Source organism: Volvox carteri (genome assembly GCF_000143455.1).
Source record: "Volvox carteri f. nagariensis unplaced genomic scaffold VOLCAscaffold_10, whole genome shotgun sequence".
Taxonomy (NCBI): domain Eukaryota; kingdom Viridiplantae; phylum Chlorophyta; class Chlorophyceae; order Chlamydomonadales; family Volvocaceae; genus Volvox; species Volvox carteri.
Genome location: NW_003307553.1, coordinates 887,644 through 903,183, shown reverse-complemented (window position 1 = coordinate 903,183; position 15,540 = coordinate 887,644). Strand labels below are relative to the sequence as shown.

Sequence of the window (15,540 nt, the reverse complement as noted above, 5' to 3'; positions counted from 1 at the left end):
CTGCAACTACTGACCCGTCCGGAAGGACTGTTGGGGCGGGCTTTTTCCATTCCTTGGCTGCTTGGGGACAAGTATGAGTTGTGGCACGCACACAGACTTTTACGTTGGCGCGGCTATGCCCCGGGCCGGACGGACCTGGGGGTGTGTGAATGCGTAAGGGGCTTATTGACGCGCGGGCGGAGGCACACGTGCGGCGTCTGAACGACAACGTTGTTCGTTTGGAAGGCAGCCGCCCATCCGCGCTGCGCATCTTCTTTGGTTATCTAGGCAAGCACAGTCTCATCTGGGCCTTCTGATGATTCTCGTGGGCGTTTGTTATGCCCATTATTTGAACACGAAATTAGTGTTGGAAGGGCGTCTTCGTTCAGATGAGTGTCAGCAGGCGATGGGTGTCAGCACACGCCTGTCCAGCGCTCCAGCGTTTGTTTCTCGTCCGCAAAAGCTGTGAGAGCTTGTCATGAGGGAAGTTACCTCGTTACTCGAACCATGCGGTCTCGAATGTTGTGTGTGCTACGAATTATTAGTTACAAGTTATAAGTTCCGCACAAGTGCGGGGTTGATCGTAAAAGCCGGGGGCCCATGGACGGTAATGAAATCGGGCTGATGGAATAGGTGTGTAGGAAAGGTGCTGTGGGGGTTTCTAGTAGACCTGGCGATATGTTGTTGAACTCTTCCTAGGGTTGCGGGCTGGGAAAACGGGTTTGGGAGACGAAGCAATCCATGACAAAATCACGTCATTTTGGAATGGTATGCGATGTTACAGCTTTTGCTGTTGAGGTACTCCTGGCAATGGTTCTTCCAGCTGATGGATGTTTCTTCACGGCCCGAGCGCTAAGGCATATAGGTGTGCGTCAACGACCCTGCTTCTCGGACGATGTCGTACTTCCCGGGAACTCTTTGTCGTTTCTTCTTCAGGTATACGGGTCGTACACTCCGTTTCCTGTGCTGCTTGCTGCCCGGAATGCGGGCGGAATCAGAAGGCGGAACGAATATTGTCTCAAGGATTTATATCGTGTATTAGTACACCAGTCAAAGCAGGGGAGAATGTCAAATTACCCTACCAGAGTTCCCCGCGTACAAGTATGTATGATGTGTGAAACAGGGGGGTGTATCTTCGCCCGTGGCAGCTACCCTGCGAAACCCTGCCTTCCCCGGTATTTCGGGGCACCCTCATACAGGCATCCTAGTCAACTTTTCAGTGGATCTCTCATGATCCGCACCCACCACCAGCATCCAACGGAATTTGCCGGTTCGACAGCGGCCCAACTCCATTCCTGGTCGGCTCGCAGGTTAACTTTAGGATAATCCCAGATCACCACCGTCCATCAACTAGGGACGCAATGCTTCCCACCATCGGAAGGACTTTTGACCCTAACGGGTATCGATCCCGGGATCTCCCGGGGGCAGTGGTCGCGCCTTACCAGTAATGCCAAACCCTATGCATATGTAGGTATGTACGCCCATCTAAGAAGCTTCCCAGGATAGCAAGTTCCTCACGAAAATGCGGGGGACGTCCGTGGCGCCTGGACGATCAATTGTCATGTGATCTTGCGATGCAGAGCGACGACGACCTTTCCATCCGTTAATTCACTTTTGGCCCTTAGCTTTTCCAGGAAGATGGCGCCTTGCTGGCCACCAAGGGCCGCACCCCACCTGATGACCCCGATAGGTCCTTTTTTTGCACAAGGGTATCAGGACGTGCGGAGTGATGAGAACCGCGTATCAGCCAGTGTAAGATTTCCAGGTCGCTGGTAGAACGCTGGTTGGAACGCAGCACGCAAGCCAAGTCCCTAACCCCTGAACGTGTCATCCGGGAGAAACACGCTTGCTGTCGTTGCACACACACACACACACACACACACACGCGTTTAAACACACACACAATCGGTGAAGTGGTGCATGTGGCCTCTCCAGCACTTCCGTCTGAAGGATAAGTCCGGTATACCACACACAAACGCGCCACCTACCCTCGCTTTCTATTTCGACGACACCTAGCCATGCTGCGTCTTTAACGTCCATGGGCCCCCCGGCTTTTACGGACACACCTGCACTTGTGTGCGGAACTTGTAACTTGTAACTTGTACTACCATTCGCGTCTGCGGTCTCAGCTCAGCTGTACGGTTCACGACGTTCCGTACGCACTCACATGTGTTGTACATGTGCGTCCTGTAGTATGTCTGTTCTAACCCAAAGCACATCTATGTACGATCTGCAATCTTAGCTACCTTACCTGATCCTTCCCTCACGGCGCGTGTGCCAAACCACGCACCGATCACGACCTTCACATGACCGGCCGACCGACCGACCAGGGCCTCTTTCATTGAAGTCGCTGCCACGCAGCCATCTTTGCACTGGTACACCCTATCCCACTAATCAACCAGCCGGCCGAGCCGCCACCCGCGATGTCGCCACGTGTGTGCAGGTGACCACCTTCGCACTCCGCTCGGCACTCCCACTGCACCTGGGGCACCTTGGGGGGGGATCGATACTTCCCAGTGTCCCACGGGACACACTCTCCAGGTCATCCTTCGGCCTCCCTCCTCTTCCGCCTCTTCCTCCTCCTTTCCCTCCTCTTCCTCCTCCTCCTCCTCTCCCTCCTCCTCCTCCTCCTTTCCCTCCTCTTCCTCCTCCTCCTCCTTTCCCTCCTCTTCCTCCTCCTCCTCCTCTCCCTCCTCTTCCTCCTCCTCCTCCTTTCCCTCCTCTTTCTCTTCCTCTCCCTCCAATGACTACCACTTGACCTCACGACCAGAAGGAGCTGCACAGCGATCAGCGATTCAGGATACTTTACGTAATTTCTGTCCCTGCCAAGTATGTGCGTATGTATGTGTATGTGTATGTATGTTGTTACAGGGTGGTTAACTTCGCCAGCGGCCCCCTTTCCCGGGGCAGTCCCTGCTCTCCCCTGCTAGAGGGGCACCCTAATCCGTCACCCCATCCGACTTCAGAATGTATTCGTTGGGTTCGGCAACTCACCACCAGCATCCAACCAAATCTAGCGGATCAACGGCGCATCAACTTAGTTCCTGGTCAGCTCGCAAGTTGATATTATCACGTCCTACACCGTCCATATGATGGGGGGCCACCTCCCATTTCATCACTCCTCAAACACCCGAGGAGCTGGCAGGCGGATTTGAACCCGGGTCGACTGGATCGACTGGGAGCAGAAGTCAGGCCTTAACTTCTGCCAGCCGCCTGACAGTATGTGTATGCATGCGTGTGTGTTACATCTCCCTCCTTCTCGAGTTGCGTTGCCTTGCAATGCAAAAATATAAATCATTACGGGGCTCCACACATAAACCAGGAGCCAGGAGGGATGGAGCCCTCAGGCGCCCAACGGCTAGAGTACGTATTCAGTCGGAAGGCGGCCATCGCTGCTGCGCTGCGATTCCGTTGGTACACATCGCACTCGCTTGGCAGCTGGACCAGAGTCAGACACAGCCATTGCAGTCGCACCCCTACCAGTGCCTGCAACAGGGGGATCCAGATCATCTGGCCACACCGCAACCTGCCCATGCTGCTCGTGTTCCCAAGCGGCATCGGCCTCCGCCGCGACATCTACCTCACGTGAGCGCTTGCGGCACACCGCACCCTGCGACGGGAAGGCTTGGGCGGAAGCGGCAGCAGCATTGGCCTCGCCGCCGCCATCCCGCCGGCTGTTGATGATGATGATGGTGCCTCCTGCCGCTTGCTGTGGGGCGGACGCGGCTGCGGCGGCGGTGTCCGTGGCGACCCGCGGCCTCCCGAGCTCCTCCTCCTCCTGCAGGTGCTGTTGCTGTGAAAGCTGGTGCCGGTGGTGGTGGGCGTGCTCCCGCGAAAGACCACTCTCGAGTTGCGGCTCTACGACCTGTGCGGCCCACGTGGCCTGGGAGGACGGAATGGTCGGAAGACCGGAAGCACGGAGGGTCGGGACGGAGAAGGGACCGCAGCATGAAGGGCCTCACGACGAAGGGGTATTAAGGGCCTCACGACGAAGGGGTATTAAGGGACCCGATACGTCGAGGACCACAACATAACAAGATGCCGCCAGCGAGGGAGGGAGGACGGCGGGGGGGAGGAGGAGGAGGAGGAGGAAGCGTTCAGGCGCAGCGTTTTGCGTAAACGGCCTTGTCCTCTGTTGTGTACAGCATAAAAGGAGCAAAAAGGAAGTGATGAATGAAGCAGACCTCATTCGATGTTGTGTTATTCATCTGCAGCACCGCAGCCGCGCCGTGTTACATTGCAAAGAAACCATCCAAAAGCCGAAGAGGCTCTGTATCGCACTGCACACATCCTTAGACGTTCATCCTATAAGCGGGGGAAAAAAATAAAACTTCAAATTTCCACGCTATCACAGAACTGGGCCCAGAGGTGTTTCAATCACGCACAAATGCATCTTGAAAGCGTTGTTGTGTGTCCACTTTTTAAGCTTTTACCCCCGACACAAAACCATTTCCCGCGCACCGACTCGCCAATGCTCACCAGCAAGTCATCGGGCTCTATCGATGGGCTCCGATTCATCATGTCGTACAGACCCGTACCGTCGTACACGTCCTCCTCGCCAAAGCTGGCGCTGCACATTCCGAGCTGCGCCTCCGTCGCCGCTGCGCCAGCCGCCGAAGCAGCGAAACTTCCGGCGGGCATGAATCCGCTCCAAGCTCCGCCACGGCCGCCATCCATGTGCAGTCGGTGGTCCCCGCCGCTTCCAATGACACCCGAGCGCTCCATCGCCGCGGACGCCGCCGCCGCCGCCGCTGCTGCATCACCGCAACTCTCCTCCTTGCTCCCCGTCGAGTTGAGGAGGCTGTCCGAGAGTCCGAGGCTAGGCAAGCTGAACCGCAAACTGAAATGCTCTGGCAAACTGGGGCTAGCGAAGTCCCAAAAACGAGGATTGCCATCGCCGCCACCACCACCACCACTTGCAGGTTCCCCCGCCGCCGCCGCCGCCGCCGCCGCCCCCGCTGTCCGCAACAGCTCCTCATTGCCAATCATCACGTCAGAGGCTCCGTTGAACCGTACACCCTTTGCCAGTCCCATGCCGCCGTCCCCAGAGATTGAAGCTTCCAAGAATCCGAAGCAGTCCGCCTTTCCGAACGGTCCAAGGTCACCTGGGACTGCGGCCATCGCAGGCACTACCCGGGCACTACCCCCCGCCGGGGCCTCATCCTGCAGCGGACCGCAGCCGGGGGATGGCGGCTGACGGACGCCACCGACCGCTGCCCCAGCGGCCGCCGCGCCGACGCCCTGCGATGGTAGCAGCACCGAGCTCGATTGCGGCGGCGGCGGTGGCGGCATCAGCCCGGCGACAGCCTGGCTGCAGTCGTGTCGGAGAGTAGAACGGTCGCGCAGCGGCTGCAGGGCTTTGTAGTCATCGGTGCTGCTCCTGCTGATGATGATGATGCGGTTGGAGACCTCTGTCGCCACATGTCGTGTGGCGTGTGGCGGCGGCAATGCCGACGTAAGAGCTGTCAGTGAGCACGGCGTCCGCGCCATTCGACGCTGCTGCTGCGGGTGGTTCGGGAGCTCGCAGCGTTTTCCCAATGACGGCTGCTGCCGCTGCTGCTGCTGCTGCTGCTGCTGCTGCTTCTCAAGCCGTAGCTGCTGCTGTTTGTCGTGCAGCTGCTGCAGCAAGCGTTGTCGCAGCTCCTGTTGCTGTTGCTGTTGCTGCAGCTGCAGCTGATGACGGCTGGGGCTACTAGCTGTTGTGGGAACATTAGCCGCCACAGCCGCACACGCCGATGCGGTTCCAGAAGCACCGCCAGACGCGACCGCGCCAAGGAAACCTCCTCCTCCTCCTCCGCCTCCTCCCCTTCCTGCTTCCCCGCCATTGAAGCCGCTGCCTCTCGTTATGCACGGGTACGGCGAGCCGGGGAATGCCAGACTGTGCAGAGCCCCCGGGACCCCTGGCCTCGGTGTTGCACGGAATCCATCCGGTGGCATGCCCAGATAGCCTCCACTGCACGTTGCGAGGGCGGTCATGTAATTGTGGTGGTGATAGTAGTGGTGGTTGAGACAGGGCGGCGTGGGTTCCGGGAGCCTCCAAGCTGCGATTGCCGAAGCGGTGACATGGTCGCCACCCTGCAGCTGGTGGTGAGAGGGCTGCGTTGATCCGCAAGCCGGCAGAGGTGCAGGTTGCGGAGGTGGAGGTAGCGGAGCGGGAGGAGCTTGGGAGTGCGGCGGCGACATCACGCCGGCTCGCGGCCAGGGTTCCTGGACGCCGTGGAATTGGATCCAGCACCCGCCTGTCTGTGGTGGCGGTTGTGCTGCTGGTAGTGATGATGATGGTGGTGCTGCTGCTGCTGCTACTGGTGGTGGCGCTGGTGTTGCCATAACCGATATTCCTGCGTTATGGGTTCAGGAGGGCATTCCATATTTTGCCCGCCAACCTCAATCTCGCCATTTCTGCCATGAACCACTTACCAGGCAATACGAACGTGCCGGCTGAAAACCGGCAGCTCCCTACATCCCAGCCAGCATGTCCGTTCACACACCCACTGCCATCGCCACCGCCACAGCTGCCGCCAGTGGTGGCGGCGTAGTTATGTAGAGGTGTCACGCCAGGGCCTGGGACAGCGGCGTACAAAGGAGGCCGGAGTCTGCTTGCTGCTGCTGCGGGGGGAGACGTGTGGGGGGAGTGAATGGAAAAAGCGGGGCCCTGATACTGCTGCTGTTGGGCCTGATGTTGGTGATGCTGTTGGGTTTGCTGCGGCTGATATGGCGCGGGCACAAGAGCATGGGAACGTTGTGCGGAAGATAGCTGTGCACTTTCGCTGGCTGCTTCTGATGTCCGCGCCGCCGCCACCGCCGCCGCCGCTGGCATCGCCATCACCATTGATGCCGCTGCCGCTGCCGTTGCCGCTGCCGACCCAGTTCTCGACGCCATCACCCCGCAAGTTGACGGTCCATTCCCCGGCGTTCCCTCCCTCGTTAGCGTTACGGCGGCGGCAAGCGCTAGATGCTCCTGTTGCTGTTGCTGCTGTTGCTGTTGCTGTTGCTGCTGTTGCTGCTGTTGCTGCTGTTGCTGTGGCTGTTGCTGTTGCTGCTGTTGCTGTTGCTGTTGCTGTTGCTGCTGTGATTTTGGCGGCCTTGAGTCAAGCTGGTGATCCGCCGGTTGTGACGGCGTCAAGGTTGCATGTCGGGACGCCGCCAGCGCAACCACTGCCAACACCGTCGCCGCTGCCGCCGCCTGCGCCGCTGGCGCCAAACGCTGCTGCATTACTTGCTGTCCCGCGTGACCCTGCTCCGCCTCCCCACCCACGTCCACGCCCAACCCCACCTCCGCCCCCGCCGCAGACTCCGCCTCCGCCTGCTCACGAACCTCCTCACGAACCTCCTGAAGCATCACTCCGCCGTTGGGCAGGCGCGCAAGGCCTACGACTCCACCGACAGGCACCCCCATCACGTCCATAGCCTGGCCTAGACCGTCAAGCACCCATCCGCCATTCCTGCGCTGCCGCAGCTGCGCCTCCCAAGGCCGCAACGGGCTCCTAGATCCCGGAGCCATGGGTGCGAGAACCGTCACAGGTTGCGGCTTTTTCTTCACCTCCACGCCCGCCGCCTCCGCCGCCTCCGCCGTGGTAGCCGTCGTTCCCGTCGCCTCCGCCATCGCCGACGCCGCGGTGAGGATATTGGGAAAGCATGTGCGCAAAATCTTGGTGGATATCTTCAATATGTGATCTTTGCGCTGCAGTGTGAACACTCGTGACCCTCCGCCGTGTGAGGGCGGCTTCGTCGGGGGAGTGGCATTGCAACGCTGAGGTCCCGGCTCTTGTGGCGGCGGCAGTGGATGCGATGGCGCCTGAGGCACATGCGATGTCCTCAGCGGCGGCAGCGGCGGCGGCGGCGGCGGTGAAGGAGCAGAAGAACACATCTGCGGATGTCCCTGCGTCGTTGGCGGTGTCGGCGACGGCGGCTGCAGGAGCTCTTCCGCAGGCAGCGGCGGTCGCGATTGCACGGGGGCCTCAGAGGTTGAGGGGAGCTTCTGTTTGCCTCCGTTCCCGGCTTGCAGTTGCTGAAGGAAAGGCGACTGGATCTGGGTCTGGATCTGCTGGGGCTGGGGCTGGGTCTGAATCTGCTCGGGCTGGGACTGGATCTGGATCTGCTGGGGCTGGATCTGGGTCTGGATCTGCTGGGGCTGGATCTGGGTCTGGATCTGCTGGGGCTGGATCTGGGTCTGCTGGATCTGGATCTGCTGGGGCTGGGGCTGGGGCGAGGGAGGTGCCCGTTTCTCCGTCGGCGGGAGCTGCATCTGGGGGTTATGGAGGTTATGGAGGCCGCCTCCGCCTGCGGCAAGCGCTTTCTTGGCGGCTTTTGCTTTAGAGAGGACGCACCGAGGCTGCCGCAAGCCTGCCCAGTCTTTGCGCTCTGGAAGGAAGGAGGAGAAGGAGCGCTAGCGCCTGAACAATCGAATCGGCCCTCCTCTCGTCATTGCCACTAGAAATTGCGAATAGCGCTGTTGACTATGTCCTCGGATCCCGTAAAAGTCCTTTTAGCGGCCTCTCTACAACTTCGTGGAGGTGCTGCTTGCTGCAATTGCAAAGTTGTCAAATCGAGGCCGGGGAAGATGCCACAAGATCATCTGCGGAAGATCGGACTTCGGCATGAAGAAGGAGAAAACATCCACGACTGGTCCACAAAGCGACTGCTGGTCCACGAAGTGCTGAAGCAGGAGGAGCAGAAGGAGACCTAGAAGCAGCAGCAGCAGCAGTAACAGGGGTTGGCAGTCGCGGGCAGTTTTTTTCGCAGATTAAACAGCGCAAGGCTGGAAGAGCCGCAAGTTCCGCACTACGCTGCAGCTGTATGATTTGGTCAACGCTATCGCGGCCACCTGCTAAAGTCTCATACAGTCCATCATTTTTTTGGCAACCCTTAGCTCTCGTCCTTCCCCGTCGCCCTCGAGAACTTCGACGGCCACAACGCCCCGCGTAAAAAAAAACATCGCAACTGCAACCCCACACTGCCGCGCTGCAAAACAAAATTTTGCCTCGCATAACTTGTCTGTGCAAGCTCTTCTGGGGAACTGTAAGAGGCGCCTGTGCTTGCATGAAGCGCGAGAAGTGCGTGCTATCGTTGACTTTAATTGCCATACCTACACGCGTTGAAATAGGCCAAACCTGATCCTTGGAGGTAGAGAAATAAGTTAAGCCAATCAAGGAGCCCGCATGGTGGACAGCACTGCTGCTGAATGCCGTCAAAGGGGCCGACACCTGAGACAGACCCCCGCGGTTACAAAGGGAAGGGCATACCGCAAATCGTCTTACTCCTGTTACTTGGTCAGCGCCAGGCAAAGGCAGATCAGATCCGATCCGGAAAACTCTTAATACCTCCAAAGCAGCTCAATCTCTTCCCAAAGCCGACAGGGCTTGGAAATTTCCAAAAGTTATTGTCACCCTGACATCGAATAGCGTTTCTATTATAATTATGTCGATTATTATCACATCTATGCAGCTGCTCACGCCAAAAGGTGGTGACACCCCGTTGGAGGATACTCATGCAGAATGTGACCACTGCCGGGAAATCCTCCAAATCTCTTGCATGGCGGACCCGTGGGTCTTTATCAAAGCAAGCATAAAAACACGACTGGTCAAAGCGATTTCTAGATCCTATTTGGCGTACTATTTTTACATAAGGCTATTCATTAGCAATCGTACCCGAAGTATGCTCAGCGCGCGTATTTCAATTTCTCAGCCGAAGCGATTCATGCAATGGCCGCGTAATATTTTTTTGAGAAGTCCGTATTTTTTTGGCTGTGGACCAGCTAACAAAATTTAGCTAGGTGCGGCTAAGGTTGGATAGCTGCCGGATCCGCCTTTCCGCTCTGTCCGCCATGCGCCATTCACAGAGCTGGCATTGTTTGTACGCGTACAGCGGAGGGACGGGTGTAGACCGCTATAGACCTCTCCGCACACAAGACAGCCACAAATCAGTATATACTAATCCGGCAGCTGAAAACAATGAGCACAGAAACTTGTATTGGGCAGCTACTTGCGCACTGCATCCCCACGGCTTGCAAGTGCTGGGTGCTAAATGATGTTTTGTGCAGGCTTTGGCAGATCGGCGTCACCTTTCCAAAAATTCCCCAAAACAATGACCTATGAACTAGCTACCAGCATAACAACGACACAACCGCCAAAGATGTTTCAAAATCAGGCCGTCTTGTTCTTCCGACGGATATGGTCCCTGACTTTGCGCGGCTCCAAGCATGGCTCCCAACTACTTAATTGGGTTCAAAATTTTGAACCCATACAAGACTTCGGATCATCGCAAATGCCTGCTATCTTAATCCGTGCAAAATAAAACCTACCTATAATAAACTTTACGGACTGCGTTATGCACATAACAGAGCCCCCGATGCGCGGCTAAGCGATCCCCGTTGCTTGGCCATACAGCACATCTCAGGCTGATCTTTGTCAATGCGATGACCCCGGGAAGCATGGAAAGAATGCCGGTCCCATCTCCTGTTGTGGGACGTTCATACTAAAACAGTCACTATACAAGAGACTCGCCTGGCAACAACTATGACAACACAATCCATCCAGGCCAGGTTACGTCGAAATCTCGAGTTATGGGGTCTGCTCGCCTGCTGCGCATATCCCATCGATGTCTTTTTTTATTTTGTAACTATCTACATCACCAACGAATAAAAAAATGCGCAAAGAGCCTTAAAAACGCACAGGGTCATCACACACGCCGCGATACGGCGCTGGTCCTCCCAGCATACGACGCTGGTCTCTACATTTGCAAGCAGGCTCACAAAGACCTCCCCCGACATCCCATCTCCTCATCCTCCTCGTCCTCCTCCTCCTCGTTCCCCGCAATTTGCCGTTACATCCTTCGCCCTTCTTCTTCCTCCTCTCTTCTCCCCAGCAGGCGCTCCTTTTGACGCCGCTTCGACCTCCTCTTCTTTGCCGTCCCCTGCCCTGAAACAGGAGGAGGCAAAAAAAACACATTTGTTATAAACTCCAAGTCCATTTACACATCACAGCATAGGACAGCCATCCCCTCCTCTCGCGTCTCTCCTCTCCGCCACCCCCTCTCCGTCCCCAGCCAACATCATGGCCCAACCCATTACTCAAGCGTTCTTAAAAATGTTGGTCACACATTGGTTCACAGCTCCAACGTCAGATGGTTGGCCAGATGGTGGAGCTCCGGCTGCTGATGCACCCAGTGCGCGAAGCTGATGCTCCTGTGGGCTCCGTGCTCCAGATAGCACCTGGGGGGGGGGGGAGGATGGGGGGAGGAAGATGGGGGGAGGGGGAGGAAGATGGGGGGAGGGGGGGAGGAAGATGGGGGGAGGGGGAGGAAGATGGGGGGAGGGGGGGAGGAAGATGGGGGGAGGGGGAGGAAGATGGGGGGAGGGGGGGAGGAAGATGGGGGGAGGGGGAGGAAGATGGGGGGAGGGGGGGAGGAAGATGGGGGGAGGGGGAGGAAGATGGGGGGAGGGGGAGGAAGATGGGGGGAGGGGGGGAGGAAGATGGGGGGAGGGGGGGAGGAAGATGGGGGGAGGGGGAGGAACATGGGGGGAGAGGCGGAAGAACATGGGGGGAGGGGGAGGAGATGGGGGGAGGGGGAGAAGAACCACACCAGGGTCGCAGTGGCGAGGTGTTCCGCAGTGAAGACGTGTTATGCCGTGTCATGCACATGACGTGAAGGTCGCGGGAGACAAACATGCAGGCGGTCGGTTCCACACGGTGGTGAAAAAAAGCCACGAACACCACACACACACACACACACACACACACACACACACACAGGGTACTTTACTGACCGTCCAAGGAGCCTTTACGCAAAAAAAAACACTTTCGCACACACACAGTAAGAGAGCAACCATCCATAGATTTGGTAATTAAAAAATGCTTCCGTATAATGCTCCCAACCGGCTCAAACCGCTCTCGTCCTTTTATCTGCCAACCCCCACACAATTTCCCCCCTCTTTTTCTGTGTCCCTAAATCCCCCCTCCCCACCATGTTCCTTGTCCCTTGAGGGCTATAATCCTTAGTCATATTTCCATATTGTTTCATATTTTATTTATATCTATTAAAAATATAAATATATTATTATATTTATATTTTTTTCGTTCCGCTCCTTTACTTTGATACTCCCCATGTACACACTTACCTGTACGTGATAAGCAGGAAGTATCGCTTCAGGTAGTGCAGTCCCAGCTGGCGGGCAGCGAACTGCGGGCCCAGGGGGGCAGCCACTGCCACCGCTGCGGAGCCGGTGCCGCCGGCGGGCGCGACTGGTGCCGCTGCCGGTGCCTCGGCCTGGGCCTTACAATTGTGAATATCCAGCAGGAGGTCACCCACCTGCATGCAGCAGAAATCGAACCGGGGACCCGACAATTTCTGTGAAAACTGGGAACGAGGATGGGGCCACCAAACCATGAAGGACAAGACATTTTTTTAGGTTTTAGGGTTTTAGGGTTTTATTAAATTATTAAATTAGGGTTTAACCCACATCCGCAGTTTAACTCACATCCGGCACCCGGACATGAATCCCTGGAATGCTCCTTTTGGCCTTCGGATTCATATACCTTCCCAAAAGAAAAGCCCTCACTTAAAGCTTAACGCTTCCCGTTGATCTTGAACCCCCACACCCAAGCCACCCTTCCCCCCTTGCACCCTTCCCCCCCTGCACGAGGAGGAAAAAAGAAAGAACCACGGCACCACTTACGTGCTGGCCCACCGCAGCTATCGCCGCATCCACCGCCAACTTTGCTTCGAAACCGCCTTGCATCAACCGACACAGCGACATGATCCCCCTATACTCGCCAGCTGCCCCGTCCAGCGACATCATGGACAGCCCGGACGACACTCCTCCCCCCGCCAGCCGCGTCGCAAGAGAAGACGGCGGCGACGAGGCCCCCCCCGCTGCGCCGCTTTCCAGCTGCTGCCGCTGCATCTTCTGGAGCTGCTGTTCCCAGGAGAGGTAGGTTCCTAGGAGGGCCGCGACGAAGCGCGCGGACGAGCCTGTAGGTGTGCGGGAGAGGATGAGGTGCAGCACGCGCGGGGGCTGGGCGTCGACGGAGGCGGGCTCTAGCGCGGCGGCGGTGACGTCGGTGAGCTGCGAGTGGAGCGCGTTGACGTCGGCGGCCTCTGGGGTGCGTTCTCTGGAGAGGGGGATGCGGCGATAGCTGATGCGGAAGCCTCGCTCCTCTAACTGCTGCATCATCTGGCCATCATCGAGAAAAAGCGAAGAGAAGTCGGGAAGTCGGGAAGTCGGGAGACAAAGCACAAACGCGCTAGTCAGCTGTGTGACAGGGAGTACAGGTACGTAGTAGTATGACGAGAAAGCGGAAATGGGTTAAGATAAGCAAATACATGTATATATATACAATGTATGTATATATGTATATAATACATATATTATATTATGTTATTATTGTATTATCATTATAGATTATTATTATCATTATTCCATTGTATGTATGTATATAAATACGTATATTATATATACTATGTATGTACTCTGCAGAATAGGCTTCCCCTCCCCCCCCTGGATTTCAAACTCTCCGGGGTCTTTCAAAAAGTCCTCTCTCAGCAACCCCCGTTCCTCACCTCCAGCGGTGTTAGCAAGGACGAAGCGGAATCCGTATCCACGTGCTCCCAAAAAGGCGCCACGCTGGAGCCAGGATACAGATCCACGAGGTGCGTTACGTCGTCGGGTTTGCCGCCGCCAACGGTGGTGGCTCCGCCGCTGCCGCCAGCTTCGCCGTCAGTGGCAGCGGCGGCTCCGCCGCCAGATTCGCTCGGCGTCACGGGCGCCGGCGGCGGCGAGGTCGCCGTCGCCGCAGTTGCGGCAACCGAACAAGGGGAAGAGGCTTCCGTTGCGTGGCCGTTGGCGGTTGTGGTGGCGGGGCTGGGAGGCGCTGGGGAGCTACGGCAGGAAGAGCCTGCGCGCGCATGTGTGTGTGTGCGTGTGTATGTATGTGTGGGGATAAAAGGGTTATCGTAAAAATGATGATACAACAGAACTTGAAGGAGTTAACGCATGACAACGGACCGGGGATGGTGGGGTTGATGGTGGGTTTGGTTTGGGGGTGAGGTAGGGGTAGGGTTAGGGGCAGGGGTAGGGGTAGGGGTAGAGGTAGGGGTTGGGATTTATGAGCGGGAGGCAGCCAGCCCGTGTTATGTGGGCCACGTGGCGCTTAGCGATACAGACATACAACTCGCTCCCTATCCCCATAAACCGCCGTCGTCCCAACTAGCCAATGCGAAGCTCCGTACGGCAGTACGACAGTCGTACCCTGTACGGAAGACGTACCGTTGTCCGCTCCTGGCGTGCCGTGGTGTTGGTGGTGATGGTGGCGGGAGGCCGTGGCGGGGTTTGCGGGCGCCAGTTCCCGGTGCAGCAAGATGCGGCCACCCCAGAGGGCCGCCTCGTCCATCACGTCCTCCTTCAAAAGCTGCTCCAGCTCCTGAACACAAATTTGAATTTGAATTTAAGTTTGAATTTGAGTTTATTCTTGTACGTTCATTTGTGGGGGGAAGGTCGTAACAGGAGGAAGCTAAAACTGCTGGACGTAGTTACATCAGCTGTTATCATATGTTATGTTTATGTTCATGTTCATATTCAAATAAAAATCCGTTAGAAGGGAGTGGGATGGAGATTCCACACCTCGTTTGCCCTCGGACTTTTTAATTTTGACCACTTTTGGTCGTTTATGTGCTTCAGGCCCGCTATGTAAATGTGTAGATCAAAACACACACCCTACACCCACACCCACACAGAAACACAGCCACACGAAGGACTTATCCCTGAAGATATATGTATACATATATCATACATATATATATGTATATATATATATATATCCCTGAAGATATACATATACATATACACACATACATACATACACACACAACACCCCAACCCACCTGCAGCTGAGCTGCGTGTATGCCCGCATGGTGCATGGCAGCGGCAGGCATCTCCAACTCGCGCCGCATGTACGGCGTCCCGTTGACGTACACCACCAGCTCCTCACGTACGTCCGAAATGATCACATGTGCCGTACCGTTCTCCGGCCCTGCTCCCAGCCGCCGCAGCAGAGCTGCCAGCTCAGACCCGGGTACATTGCCTAATTAGGGTTCAAAGAAACGCACGGCACCATAAGATTTTGATTTTACTTGTGCGGTGGAAAGAGCACGTTGCCAGTTCAGGACATGAACATCATACAGGCGGCGCGGGCGGTCACTTAGTTACTTGGACGAAGGGCGATATTTCCCCCCCTCCACCCCCCTTGGGGGACCTGGCGGACCTGCGCACAGGGCCCCCTAAGGTGCAGACCGGGTGTGACTGGTGGGGCAGACCGGGTGCAGCCTCGGCAGAGGTGCCAGCTTCGGAGCCCTTGTAGCGGCCCTTGGCGGGGACTCAGACAGCCAAACAGACAGCCAAACAGACAGCCAAACAGACAGCCAGACAGGCAGACTGACAGACTGACAAACAGACAGACTAATAGACAGTCAAACAGACTGACAAACAGACGGACAGATAGGCTTACGGGGTTGGCATCGTGTCGACATGTGATAACATCAGGTAATAAACAGATTTAGGCATGTCGA

At 56.8% G+C, this 15,540-nt stretch overlaps 2 protein-coding genes across 2 annotated transcripts in view; both read right to left on the bottom strand.

Moving 5' to 3' along the window:
* Window positions 1–2,809: 2,809 nt before the first annotated feature.
* VOLCADRAFT_103911 (uncharacterized protein) lies at window positions 2,810–8,224 on the bottom strand (the record flags this gene model as incomplete). Its single annotated transcript, XM_002948403.1, has 6 exons — window positions 2,810–3,192; window positions 3,454–3,862; window positions 4,441–5,390; window positions 6,397–6,585; window positions 7,231–7,702; window positions 7,931–8,224. 6 exons carry the CDS (start codon window positions 8,222–8,224, stop codon window positions 3,095–3,097), a joined length of 2,412 nt encoding a protein of 803 aa, XP_002948449.1. The 3' UTR covers window positions 2,810–3,094.
* Window positions 8,225–10,455: 2,231 nt separating this feature from the next.
* Window positions 10,456–15,540, bottom strand: part of VOLCADRAFT_120628 (uncharacterized protein) — a gene marked incomplete at its 5' end in the record, with an annotated part of 17,953 nt that continues 12,868 nt past the window's right edge. Inside the window, 6 exons of the mRNA XM_002948402.1 lie at window positions 10,456–10,895; window positions 11,077–11,188; window positions 12,095–12,285; window positions 12,653–13,150; window positions 13,537–13,871; window positions 14,857–14,867. Coding sequence (XP_002948448.1) covers window positions 11,083–11,188; window positions 12,095–12,285; window positions 12,653–13,150; window positions 13,537–13,871; window positions 14,857–14,867 — 1,141 coding nt within the window. The 3' untranslated portion in view covers window positions 10,456–10,895; window positions 11,077–11,082. The remainder of the gene's footprint in view (window positions 10,896–11,076; window positions 11,189–12,094; window positions 12,286–12,652; window positions 13,151–13,536; window positions 13,872–14,856; window positions 14,868–15,540) is intronic.